At 45.9% G+C, this 14153-nt stretch overlaps 2 protein-coding genes across 2 annotated transcripts in view; one reads left to right on the forward strand and one right to left on the reverse strand.

Moving 5' to 3' along the window:
• Positions 1-6175, reverse strand: part of Chchd2 (coiled-coil-helix-coiled-coil-helix domain containing 2) — a 7128-nt gene extending 953 nt beyond the window's left edge. The window contains exons 1-3 of the mRNA XM_021162560.1: positions 5903-6175; positions 2363-2612; positions 854-1004 (exon numbers count right to left, since the gene is read on the reverse strand). Coding sequence (XP_021018219.1) covers positions 854-1004; positions 2363-2612; positions 5903-5952 — 451 coding nt within the window. The 5' untranslated portion in view covers positions 5953-6175. The remainder of the gene's footprint in view (positions 1-853; positions 1005-2362; positions 2613-5902) is intronic.
• Positions 6176-13728: 7553 nt separating this feature from the next.
• The window catches only part of LOC110294944 (protein ZBED8-like), an 8954-nt gene continuing 8529 nt past the window's right edge, over positions 13729-14153 (forward strand). Inside the window, exon 1 of the mRNA XM_021163394.2 lies at positions 13729-13816. Within this exon, the coding sequence (XP_021019053.1) occupies positions 13767-13816 (50 nt within the window). The 5' untranslated portion in view covers positions 13729-13766. The remainder of the gene's footprint in view (positions 13817-14153) is intronic.

The raw sequence follows: 14153 nt of genomic DNA on the forward strand, positions 1-14153 counted from the left end.
GGAACTCACTTTGTAGACCAGGCTGGCCTCGAACTCAGAAATCCGCCTGCCTCTGCCTCCCGAGTGCTGGGATTAAAGGCGTGTGCCACCACGCCCGGCGAATAACGTTTTTTAAACAGCAGTGGTTCCTCTCTAGTTTTTTTGAGAGACAGGATTTTCCTCTGTTTCCTGAGTGCTGGATTAAAACTGTGCATGACCTCTATCTGGCTAGGACAAGTACCTCTTAATTCCATTCCTAAATACCTCACCACCCTCCCATCTAACTCAGCTATTTTCACCCTGACGGTCTCCTTAGGTCACTACAGCATGAGGACCTAAGGTTGAGAACCAGTACTCTAATTGAAACTGGAAAACAAAAACAAGCATTGAACTGTAAATACTACAAGATTTCTTCCGGGGGGGGGGGGTAGGGGGGAAGAGTAGGGGACTTTCAGGATAGCATTTGAAATGTAAATGAGAAAATACCTAATAAAAGAATTTTTTTGGAGAAAAAAAAAAGAATTCTACAAGGGCAGGGCAGCCATGGTGTATGCCTTTAATTAGAGGCACACAGATCTCTGGAGGCCAACCTGGTCTACAGTGAATTCTAGAACAGCGAATGATATGTACAGAAACCCTGCCTCAAAAACAGTCTTGCCGGGCATGGTGGCGCACATCTTTAATCCCAGCACTCGGGAGGCAGACAGAGGCGAATTTCTGAGTTCCAGACCAGCCTGATCTACAAAGTGAGTAGCTATACAGAGAAACCGTGTCTCGAAAAACAAACAAACAAAAAGGTCTTATTGGAGGACTTAACTCCAAAACTAAATAGGGTTCAGGACCATCAACCTGAGCAGAGGGACAAGTCACCTACCATTTGCAATCCTGCACTGCCGCAGTACCTCGTTGAAGCCCTCACAGAGCTTGACATCGCTCTGGTTCTGAGCACACTCCAGAAACTGCTTGATCTCTAGAGAGCAAGGTCCAAAAGACTGCTGGTTCTGCAGCTGGGCTCCCTGAGGCTCCTGCAAAGACACAACATCTTGTGTTGAGATGAGAAAGCACAGGGCACCACCCAAAGGCAGCGCTCACACACTGGGAGCTGGGGAAACAACTGGAGAAAGGTGCAAGTTTAGTGCCAGCCAGGAACATGGCAGTGAAAACGATGTTAAGTACAAAGATGTCCTCGACAACTCAGAACCAAAAGAAACAAACGCCAAATCACATCATCTGGAGCGTAAATGGGAGCCAAGGTCCTATGAAGAACTTGCTCAGTACACTCAAGGCTCTGGGCTGGGCCTTAACATTGTAAACATTAAGACCAAAACTTTAAAAACGGGCTAGGGACTCCACAGTTAAGACTGTATTCTTTGCCCCGGGTTTGAGGTTTGATCCCAGCACAACATACACACACACTCTCTCTCTCTCTCTCTCTCTCTCTCAGGCGCGCATGTGTGTATTATATATATGTATACATATGTTTATATATGTATATTGGTGTATGTGTGTACTGTGTGTGTGTGTGTATTGTGTATGTGTGTGTGTGTATAGTGAACCATTCCTAAGGAAAACTGGATCATGGGAAAATATGGGCAAGAGATGGATGAGAATTTCAGACATACCAGAAATACATGCTCCTTAGAAAATACATCTACCCCAGAGAAAGAAATAGTAAAAGACATATAAACAAAACCAAAAACCCAAACTAGGTAAGGGGTCATAAAGCCACAAAAGGGACTGATTGTGTAAGGAAGGCCAGGCCTCAGGGCTCAGGGCTCTGCCTGTGACACCAGCACTTGAGAGGCCAAGAAGACTGTTACAAGTTAGAAGTCAGTTTGGGTCACACAGTGAAGACTTTGTCTTCAAAAGCAACAGTAAAAGTGTGGCCAAGATAAGTACTTAAAGCCAAGGTAGGAGGCTTGCCAGTTCAAGGCTAATTTGAGTGATATGCTCTCAAAAACAAGCATCACCTAAAGGGAAAAAGGCTGTTGTACAGTAACTCCTGTTGTAACTCGGACCACCCTATGTGGCTTTATACGTGATCCTCCCATGAGTGTGTGGACAGATGTCCCCAAGGGGAGATAGGCCAAACATACCCTCAACCACTCTCTTATTTCCTGGAGACACAACCTCTCACTGAACCAGAAACTAATTTCATCTCAGCAGGCCAGTCAGCCCTGCTGTGGAAACTGCCTGTCTCCGCCCCACAATGCATGTGGTTACAGTTATGTATGGCTATGCCTGATTTTTTGTGGGCTCATAGGATTTGAACTCAGGTCCTCATGGTATCAGAGTAAATGCTTATTCATAAAAGACACTCTCCAGCTGCCAACACATGTCAGAAAAGAAAAGCACAGGAAGGAGAAGCTGCTCCAAAGCTCACCTGGTAAGTGATGTCAGGCTTTGCGGGCTCAGCACTGCCACCTCCGCTGAAGCCCCCAGTGATGGCGTGGCCCAGGGTGTGCCCCACTGCAGAGCCCACAGCCACACCGGCCGCGGTGGTAGCCATCTGGGCCATCAGGCCTGGCTGTCGGGGCGCAGCGGCAGGTGAGCCAACTGCAGATGGTGCAGCTGCTGCTGGAGGCTGAGCTGCAGGTGCTCTTCGGGGAGCAGCCCTCATCTGAGGGGCCCGGCTGGAAAAGAACAAAACTCCTCAGGTCCCAGACAAATCGCTTTGCAATCTACTCAAGAGACCAAACAGGCCATGTTCAGAGGCACATAGGTGGAAAAACCAGATCAGGGCCATCTTCACCATACAGTGACTTATTTCTACTTTAACCCTCTCCCATATACCCTTCCTTGATCTATTTTCTTTTTTTTTTTTTAAAGGGGCTACTTGGCCCTTCCTCTCTTTCTTTCTTTCTTTTTAATATTTATTTATTTATTATATGTAAATACACTGTAGCTGTCTTCAGACACTCCAGAAGAGGGAGTCAGATCTTATTACAGATGGCTGTGAGCCACCATGTGGTTGCTGGGATTTGAACTCTGGACCTTTGGAAGAGCAGTCGGGTGCTCTTACCCACTGAGCCATCTCACCAGCCCTTGATCTATTTTCAAGCTGATAGCCTCCTTTTTCATCATCTTTATTAGATGCATACCTGTGTACACACACATTTCTGCACATTGCTGACCACCTGGTGTGCTCCTTGCTTCCGACTCTTAAGAGTCCCTTAGTTGCTGTATTCTTTTTTAATATTTATTTCATGTATGTGAGTACATTGTAACTGTCTTCAGACACAACAGAAGAGGGCATCAGATCTCATTACAGATGGTTGTGAGCCACAGCCCTGCTGTGGAAACTGCCTGTCTCCACCCCACAATGCTGTGGTTACAGTTATGTATGCTATGCCTGATTTTTTGTGGGCTCATAGGATTTGAATTCAGGACCTCTGGAAGAGCAGTCAGTGCTCCTAACCTCTGAGTCATCTCTCCAGCCCAAGTTGCTGTATTCTTTATGTAAGGCTGAGGTCTGTGGACTTTTCACTGTACAGCACAGTACAGTACAGTTTGGCATATCTACTCTTATCCTTGCTCTATACAGTAATTTTAAGGCCAACCTAACAATCAATACCCTTGTCTCAAAATGGTGAACAACGCTGTCATACAGTTAGGCGTGGTAGTGCACACTCAGGAAGCAGTCAAGTGGAAACTCAGGGTCAGGTCATCAGACCCCTCTGAGTTTCCAAGGCTCTAGTGCCCATTCATTTGCATTATGTCCACTTATGGACAATTAAAGTTAGAAAGTTCCCCAAAGGATTTATTTATTTAAATGACAGTTGGACCTCTCTGAGCTCCAAGGCATTAGAAGCTATAGAATGAGCAAACACTTGGGAGGCAGAGGCAGGCGGATTTCTGAGTCAAGGCCAACTTGGTCTACAAAGTTGAGTTCCAGGACAACCAGGGCTACACAGAGAAACCCTGTCTCAAAAAAACAAAAAAAAAAAAAAAACAAAAACAAAAATAGAATGAGCAAACAGCTTTCCTTTATTAGTCTATCAGTATCAGAAATATCAGACAGGTGCTGCCATGTAAAAAAAAAATTGAGGACAGTCAAGGACTAACCTAGTGAACATCTGAACCAAGATTTAGAGCTGGAAGGAGGACAGGCGGCTGGTCAAAGACTCACTAGAGAAGGATGCTTGACACCTTGAGGTTGGTTGACTCCTGGAACCCAGAAGGTGGAAAGAAACAACCAACCCCCATAAGGTGCCCTTGGACCTTCACTCCAGCACACACAGAGGCATAAATACACTGGCCATCCCGGCTATTCAGTTAGTGAACAAGGCCATTTAGAAGAAGGATTTAGGACCAGTGTTGACAATGGAGAAAGACAGTCACAAGTCAACAAAAGTCATGAGGTGATATTAGGAATGCAGTCCAGTGCCTTCATTTTACCCAGTTAGAAAGGGCTGGGCTTAATTCCAGCACCTGGGAGGCAGAGGCAGGTAGATTTCTGAGTTTGAGGCCAGCCTGGTCTACGGAGTGAGTTCCAGGACAGCCAGGGCTACACAGAAAAACCCTGCCTCAAAAATAAATAAATAAATAAATAAATAAATCAAGAAAGGGTTGGGCTGGAGAGATGGCTCAGGAGTTAAGAGCACAGACTACTCTTCTAAAGGTCCTGAGTTCAATTCCCAGCAACCACATGGTGGCTCACAACCATCTGTAATGAGATCAGATGCCCTCTTTTGGTGTGTCTGAAAACAGCTTCAGTGTACTCGTCATATACATAAAATAATTTTTTAAAGATTTATTTTATGCATAAGTACACTGTAGCTGTCTTCAGACACCCCAGAAGAGGGCATCTGACCTCACTACAGATGGTTTTGAGTCATCATGTGTTGCTGGGACTTGAACTCAGGACCTTCCAAAGAACAGTCAGTGCTCTTACCTGCTGAGCCATCTCGCCAGCCCATAAAAAAAAAAATCGGGAAGCAAAGGCGGGCAGCCTCTTTGGAGTTCCAGCCAGGGCCACAGTGAAAGCCCCTTTCAAGGAAACAACAAACCACTACGCCAATCCAAAAAGAAAAATCTAGGGAAAGTGACCTGCCTGAGCTGCAACTTTGACTCATTTTTTTGAGGGGGTTCTGGACAAGAATCTCTCTATGGGTAGCCTTGCTAGCCTTGAACTGGTCGCAACCCCCGCTTGCCTTCCGGGAGAAGGAGGCAAAAGGGACTATCTTGATGGCAGATGACGCATGCGCTACAACATGCAGTCCTGAGGTTCACTCCCAGTACGATTTTATTACCCCAAAGAGGGACCTTCAGAATCTGGATTGGGGGAAAGGGATGTCAACAATTTCCTATTTGTTTTTTAGGTCGGCCAGCAAGGTAGCTCAATAGATCGTTTACCACAAAATGGAAGACATCTTGGACCCAAGTGATGAAAAGATCTAAACTTTAAATTTTCGGCCCTCCACACACAGCCCGCAATTTTCTTTCTTTCTTTTTCCTTAAAAAAAAAAAAAAAAAAAAAAAAGAAAAAAAAGAAAATCTTTAAAGCCGGCAATCCCAGCCCTAAGGAAGCGGAGTCAGGAAAATCAAGGAAGGCCAGCCAGCCAGGCCTTATAAAGTTCAAGGCTAACCTGAGACTCAAAAACGCAGTAAGTAGAAAAAAGAAAATACAAAAACCACCCCACCCCCACCCCTGGCCAAGCGTTTCGCACGCATCTTTCTTTCCTCGCCTCCTCGTATACTACGCCCTCGACAGCCCTTCCCCCAGCCTGTCTAGGGAAAAGGTCACGTTTCAGAGTCCTCTCCCCGAGTGCACCGACCATGTCCCCGTTCTCAGGAAGTCCGCCCCACCAGCGGATCCCTTCCCGACCGCTAGCTGTCTCACCCCCGGTCGCCTTCGCAGCCCTCAGGCTACAGAACCCTGCCCTGGCCACCTGCGCTCGGTTCCCGGCCCCGAGGGTCTCACCTGGCCGGAGGAGTCACCCGGGAAGTGCGGCTTCGGCTTCCACGCGGCATCCTAACTGCTAGAAGTCTCACCGATCAGCGAAGACAAACTGCGAAACGCCCAGAAGCGTCCAGCAATTTCTACCAAGGAGAGAGGAAGGGTGGAGGCGGTACCTCACGCGGCAGCCAATAAGAAACCAGGAAAAGCTCGGGCGCTAAAGGTTATTGAACAAAGAAGACGTCAGTAATGGGCAGAGCCTGGGCTCAGCGTCCTAGGCCCGGAAGTTACGAAGTTAGCGAGGAGGAGCTGAGGCTAACCGGAAGTTCCTGGGGTTGCACTCTCAAATCTTGTCCTCCGATTCAATGGTGGAGGTTAGGTTTTTGCTTCCGATGGCTGGCCGGCCTACTCCACAACCTGGCTGACCTTGATTTTCACTGTCTCCTGCCTTAGCCTCTCAAGTAAACTGGATTAGGGGCTTACTGGGGTCTGCTTTTGGGCTGTTTACTTAACCCTTCTCTGTTTTGTTTTGGGACAATGCCTCCGGTAATGGATGTTGGCTTGGATCTCGCTGTTCTCACGTCTCAGCCTCCTAGTACTGGTCACGCAGGAAAAACTCTGTTTTTCTGTTATAAAGGATTTACTAATAAACGTGTTTGGAAATATTAAATTACACAAGCAGAATTTCGCTAAAGGAGTTCTGCTCCCAACATGTCTGGAACATAGTGAACTAGCCGAGCTTGTTAGAAACTATGAAAAGGGGGCTGGTGAGATGGCTCAGCGGTTAAGAGCACTGACTGCTCTTCAAAAGATCCAGAGTTCAAATCCCAGCAACCACATGGTGGCTCACAACCACCCATAACGAGATTTGGCACCCTCTTCTGGTGTGTCTGAAGACAACTACAGTGTACTTACATATAATAAATAAATAAATCTTAAAAAAAAAAAAGAAACTATGGAAAAGAAAATTCTGTACATAATTCAAGTTTCTGTTGCAGAGAAATTTTCTGCTCTTGTTTATTTACCAAGGCTCGCCTTCAATTAGGCGCTATTTCCATAATAAAAGATGACCATCATGACTTAATACTAGCCAGTAAGATCATCTGCATATCAAAGAACAGGCCTCTAAAGCTGTGGTCCTCAACCTGTGGGTTTCAGACTTTGATTTAGGAACAGAGACACTGCTCTTTTCCACATAAGACTGCTCAAATGCAGAGATGCCCACATTCCAGTATCCAGAACTGTATAAAAGGGTCGCAGCATTAGGAAAGTTGAGAATCATTGAATCTAGAAGACTCCTCAACTGTGGCCACAGAGACTTGTAGTCCCATAAGCTGTCGCAACAAAGGCTGTTGGTGACCTGAGCCCATTGATTGGCAGAGATATCTGCTGTGTCAATCCATGATGCTTCCTGGAAAACACTCGGGTCCTGGTAATGTGGATGAAGACCATTCCCACACATTGTCCATGAGGTCATATAGTCCTACAGAGTAGCAGTGGGCCATCAGATGGAGAAGCAGGGGACTCTCTCCTCCCCACCAAATGCTCAGGGGAATGGGGGAAGAGTTTTCCTCTGCCACCTTGTCAGGCACTATGTATGAAAGGAGATCTTACCATAGTTGTTCTGTGGCAGTGGGAAAGCGATCACTGGTGACAGTCCGTGAAAACCATCTTCAGCTCTGTTACTCCTGGGGAACAATCTGTGACAAGGACAATGGAAGTCAAAGAGTTATCAGCCTGTCCCAAGGATGTGCTCCTGTCTGTCCAGAGGAAAACCATGAAAGATCTTGAGAGAGAGTGAAAAATTATTTAAGCCCCTAGACCTGTGTCCAAAATAGAGAACTTGCCCCATTGTTCCAGGATGCCAGGTCTTTTCGGTTAGCCCAATGCCAGGTGTTTGCGGTTTTTGCCTTTATAAACCCCACACCCCTTGAGCTCATATTTAACTCCTCTATCCCTGCGTGGGATACAAGTCGTCCCCAGTGCACTGGTCTTCCCCGAATAAACCTCTTGCAGTTTGCATCAAGACCGTTACTCGTGAGTGATTTGGGGTGTTGCCTCTCCTGAGTCAGAACGTGGGGGAGTCCTCACGTTGTGGGTCTTTCAACCAGAGTCACTCTACTCTGCTGCTTCATGGGGGGAGAGGGACCTCAGTTCCCTTCCATGGTGCTTTTTTGTTTTGTTTTGTTTTTTGTTTTTTGTTTTTCGAGACAGGGTTTCTCTGTATAGCCTTGGCTGTCCTGGAACCATGGTGCTTTGGAAAGAGCGCTGTCTCTGCGCATCCAGCTCCTCCATCCCTGGAGCAAAGGAACCACTGGAGCCTATGCTCTCCCATTGCCTTTCCTGACTTTATTTAAAGTCACCTGTGTTTGCTCATGTGATTGGTTCTATGAGACCCTGACTTAGAGGACTTAGAGCATTTCTCCCTGGAAGGTAAAGCCCCTGGACGTTCCTCAAGCTTGTTTTCCCTGATCTCTAAAAATACAGCCAGAAAGAAGCTCTTTGTTCTCTATAGCCAGCAAAAAGCCTTTTTGTTTCTATAACTTACAACTAGAGATGCAATAATTGTAATTTTACCAAGGACACCCGGCAGAGAAGAGCTGTAGCCCAACTCCTCCCAACTCTCCTCTCAACTCCTCCCAATTCCTCAGCTAGCTGTTAAAAGCCCCCTGTGCAGGGGCACAGCAGAAGGAGTTCATCCTCAGCTAGCTGATAATAAAACCTCTTGCAGTTTGCATAAGGTGTGGTTTTCTCTGAGTCATTGGGGTGCCGGCCAGCTCATCCTGGGCCAGCTTCGGGGGTCTTACAGTTCCTTCTGATCAAAGCTGGGGCCCAGGGACTGGGAAGAGAGCTCACTCTGTAAGCATAAGGACCCAAGTTCATATCCTCAGAACCATATTAAAAATAGGCATAGTGGCATGCACCTGTAAGCTAATGGTATGGGACAGAGAGAGACAGGTCCTGGCTAGCCTAGGAATGGAGAGCTCCACCTCCCATTGAGAAGTCTTGTCTCAAAAAAAAAAAAATACTGTGGAGCGGCTGGAGAGATGGTTCTGCAGTTAAGAGTACTAGCTGCTTTTCCAGAGCAACAGGGTTCAAATCCCAACACCCACAAGGCAGCATACAAATGTCTGTAGTTCCAGTTCCAGGGTATCTGGCACCCTTGCACTGACATAATTGCAGGTTAAACACCAATGCACATGAAAATAAATCTTGAAAATAAATAGCATGCACTGTGCTTGAAGAGAACCCAAGGAGGCCTCAGAAATCCTCCTGCCTCTGCCTCCCGAGTGCTGGGATTAAAGGTGTGCACCACCATGCCTGGCTTAATTTATTTTTTTTAATCCTAAAAATATGAAATAGAGAAGCAACTAAAGAAGATGCCATACATGAAAAATCTGTACATGTATGCCTAGATCACAAGTTGTAGGCTTATATTTTTCAAAATCTTACTTTAATAAGTATACATAAATGCTTTAACCTCCCTTCTAGCCCACCACCCACCAGACTTAGTGGAAAGGAAAGATGAACAGGGCAAAAGAAAATGTGGACCGGTTTAGAAATAGTTCTTCAGGGTGACTCAGCAGTTCAGTTCATACAAGTCAGCAGTGGTAGCTTGGTCCACTTGCAAACACCATTCATGAATCAGCAAGGGCAGTTTGACACAAAAGAAACTGAGGGGCTCTACCAGTCAGCCCTATTCTGGGGAAGCATCAAGAAGCTGCTGGAGTGAGGGCTGGAGAGATGGCTCAGTGGTTGAGAGCACCGACTGCTCTTCTGAAGGTTCAGAGTTCAAATCCCAGAAACCACTTGGTGGCTCACAACCATCCGTAATGATATCTGACGCCTTCTTCTGGTGTGTCTGAGGACAACTACAGTGTACTTAGATATAATAATAAATAAATCTTAAAAAAAAAAAGAAGCAGCTGCTGCTGGAGCACCACCTGAATTTCTTTGGTGGGTGTGATGGTCTGTATATTCTTGGACTAGGGAGTGGCACCATCTGGAGGTGTGGCCTTGATGGAATAGGTGTGACCTGGTTGGAATAGGTGTGTCACTGTGGGTGTGGGTTGAAAACTCTCACCCCAGTTGCTTGGAAGTCAGTCTTCCACTAGCAGCCTTTGGATGAAGAGGTAGAACTCTCGGCTCTGCCTGTGCCATGACAGCCTGGATGCTGCCATGCTCCCACCTTAATGAGAATGGACTGAACCTCTGAACCAGTAAGCCAGCCCCAATTAAATATTGTTTTTTATAAGACTTGTCTTGGTCATGGTGTCTGTTCAGAGCAGTAAAACCCTGACTAATACAGTCACAACAATCGTCAGCAAAGCCGGCAAGGTGAACCAATACCAGACACCGCCATCCACTGTCTGCTGGATTATATTTATACTCTTTCCAAACATCACATGTTCTCAAACATCCTCCCATGTGTCTGCTTCAGCAAAAACCTCTTCCCATAAGATGGTTTCCAGAAAAACATCACGTGACACAACCGAATCTCCAAAGGAACCAGGAATTTCCACTTCAACATCGAAGTCCAACAAGCTGGAGTTCAGCTGCCACTCCACTGGAGAAGCTGCTCCTACACAAGGGCAGATGATTGGGCTGTGGTTGGCTCAACAATATGTGACAGTCTGGTCCGGCTTGGTGGCACATGCCGTTAATCCCAGCACTTGGGAGGCAGAGGCAGGAGAATTTCTGAGTCCGAGGCCAGTCTGGTCTACAGAATGAGTTCCAGGACAGCCAGGGCTATACAGAGAAACCCTGTCTTGAAAAAAATATGTGACAGTCTGATGAACTTCTCTTTCTAAATAAGTGTCTAACAATGCTGTAAGGAAGGACTGTCAGTGAGATGAAACACTGCTAAGGTCTAGGGCCTGAGTTTGAACTTCTCACAGGCATGGTAGGTGAGAATCTGATCACTTAGTTGTCCTCTGACTTCCATAAGTAAAAGAAAAGGAAAGCCTAGTGGTGGTGGTGCACACCTTGGATCCCAGCAGTTACTCAGGAGGCTGAGGCAGGCAGATTACTGAGTTCGAGGCCAGCCTGGTCTACAGAGCAAGTTCCAGGACGGCCGGGGCTACACAGAAAAATTGTGCCTCCAAAAACAAACAAGCAAGCAAGCAAACAAACAAACAAACAAGAGGTAGACAGTGACTGTCTGTGGCCCCTTAAAAGTTAAGATTTCTGAGATGTAAGACTGTTCCTACATCTTTGTAGCTGTCATTGCCTGTTACTATGATTGTCCTCTGGTTCACGATTATGCTCCAATTTGCTTTAGAATCTGATCTTGACTGTCGTTTTAACAGGAAGAATGGAAGGTACACTGGTTATAGGAAATAGCTTTATCTCACTCTGTAAGGCCAGGGACTGGTCCCACCTGCTAGGTCCCAGTATTTGCTGAAGGAAGGATAACAAACCGGTTTTACCCAAATGGGAGGAGGGCAAGTGGGAGGGACTAATTTGACTGACCAGTCCCTGGGGAACCATAGAGACCTCGGCAGGATTAACTATTCTTTATAAAATCTGATCGTGGAAATTAGGAATGGATTGTATTAGGGTAACCATACAGACCTCAGTAGGATTATCTTTGATAAGATCTGATAATGGAAATTATGAATGTATTGAGATAAAAAAGAGAAAACAGGGCTCCCGGTCACTTTCATTGAAATTAACATGTCTACACTGCCACTGTCTACCGATAATTGATTTGATACCTAGCTGACACCTAAGATCAAGTATTCCCTTGTGAGATCCCCAAAGGGGATCCTTCAATTCCTGGTTTCCTGAAACACACACACACACACACACACACACACCCTAGACTGAATAGAAGTCACATATACGACTGTGGTTAAGAGCACTGTCTGCTCTTCTAGAGGTCCTAAGTTCAATTCCCAGTAACACATGGTGACTCACAACCATCTGAAATGGAATCCGATGCCCTCTTCTGGTGTATCAAAAGACAGCTATAGTGAACTTATATAAATAAAATAACTCTTTAAACACAGCTACAGTGTACTCATATACATAAGATAAATAAATAAATCTTTGAAAAAAGAAGTCACTCATAAACATTATCACAGGATACCAGGCTAGAAGGGAACTCAATGGAACACGCCCCCATACACATTTCTGGGGTTAGAGCTGATGGCCGTCTAAATAACGCCTTTTTCCTTCACTGTCTATGCTTTGAGTGTACTGATGTCCCTCCCCACTGCAGCAGTATTTCCAATCATGCACTCCCCGGGGGAAAAGGATTCTCCCCTGGGATGGATTTTTATCCGTGAGAATACACGTCTCCTGCTCCCACCCCGTGCTATAAGGGCATACGTGGGATAGAAAGAATCACACCTATTTTATTCGGAAAGTCTCTAAAGTCTTCTAATAGGATTAAGAGGTCAGGGAGCTCTAACTGTGGAGGCTCCCCACATCTGCTAGACCCCGCCTCAGCAGCAGTCACAACCTGCCCCTCATTGGTTGTGGGGATGAAAAGGGAGATTTCTAAAATAGCTGGCTCACTAGCCGAACACTATATAACAAAGATATTGACAGAAATTAACCGAGAAATTAGAGAGTAAAGAATGACAATCCTACAAAATAGAGTTACCGTAGTCTTTCAGTTGCTCACGCATAATCTTGGATGTCAACAGTTCCCTGAAATGTGTTAACATATCAGATTTCTTTAACACCGTCGATAACCTAATTGATAACTTATATTGGAGAAAGAATAACTCCAAGGCACATATTGATTGGCCCTCCTGGCTAAGATGGGTCTCTCCCTTCATTGCCCCCCTTGATGGTTCTCGTATTAGTCATAATACTTGAGCTCTGTGTTTTTGGTGCATTATTAACCTAAATCACCCTCCAGATACTCAATACCAGAATCCTGTTCCCCCTACTACAACATCAAGCAATGCTTGCTCTCTTGTCAAAGATTTGAAAGAGTTAAACAGGCCAAGATGAGACTATGAGACCATAAATCAAAGGGTACAATGTGTCAAATCCATATACCTTCGAAATTAAGGACCACATTGTATTAAGTACCCATACCTTGCAAATTAAGGAACCCAGTGTGTTAAGCCCCTATACTTTACGAGTCTAGGGTTCTATTTAAGTTTGTTTCCTAAATCTGATGTAATCTGGAAAAAAAAAAAAAGACCTCATTTATATGATGAATATCCTTGTCTTCCTGTTTCATTGTATTTTTCTAACAATCTCTAACAGTCAATAGTCTGGGCCCTGTAAACATGCTTACATCTGTTTTCTATTAATCTTTTATCGCTCCCCCATAAAAGGCATCCCAAAAGGCCAGTAAGGGCCTGTTCTCTAAAATCCCCACAGATTAAGACAGCTGGATATCCAGTCCTGGATGCTGGATGCACCTCTAAAATAAAGCTTGCTTTTGATTAGACAATAGAGTTTAGTCTTCATCCACTCAATTTTCAGGTTTAACACGTGTTAACACAGTGGGCGTGGCAGCACATGCGGGTAATCTCCCAAGCCAGTTCACTTGAGATGCTGAGGCAGAAGGGTCTCAAAATCAAAGGACAGCCTGGCAGTGGAGGAATCCAGTGGTCCATCGGAAGAAAAAAACTAACCATACATCTCAGAACCGAAGAACAAGATTTGAGAGAGCAACCTCAGGAACTTCCCATTAGCTATAGCGCCTCGTCTCCAAGCAACTTCCCCGCGTGTTACGCAGCGGCACCGCATTGCCAGTTACTGATGTCTGGTTCGTCCAATAACCTGCAGCGATCGTGCTTCTACTGGACTCTAATTGGCTACTTGTGGAGGTTCCGCCTTCCACCTTCCTCCCTCCTTGCTGGACGCCCGTGGGCGTTCCCGAGTTTGTTGTGTCTGGACGCTTAAGGTGCAGACACCGAGGATGCCACGTGGAAGCCGAATCCGCACTTCCCGCGTGACCCTTCTGGCCCGGTGAGACCCACGGGGCTGGGGACCAAGCGCGGGCGGGCAGGGCGAGGTTCTGTAGCTTAAGGGCTGCGAAGCCGATGGTGAGATGGAGGGAGCGGAAAGGGATCCGCTATAGGGGAGGACTCCCCGAGAACGGGGACACGCTCTGTGCACTCCCAGAGAGGACTCTGAAATGTGACATTTTCCCTAGACAGGTTGAGGGAAGGGCCGTCGAGGGCATAGTCTAAGAGGAGGTGAGGAAAGAATGAATGATAGGTGTCAAGCTCTTAGGGGTGTTTTTTCTTTTCTTTTCTCTTTTTTTTTTTTTTTTTTTTTTTTTTTTTTTTTTTTTTTTTTTTTT

This window comes from Mus caroli, chromosome 5 (genome assembly GCF_900094665.2).
Source record: "Mus caroli chromosome 5, CAROLI_EIJ_v1.1, whole genome shotgun sequence".
In the NCBI taxonomy this organism is placed as follows: domain Eukaryota; kingdom Metazoa; phylum Chordata; class Mammalia; order Rodentia; family Muridae; genus Mus; species Mus caroli.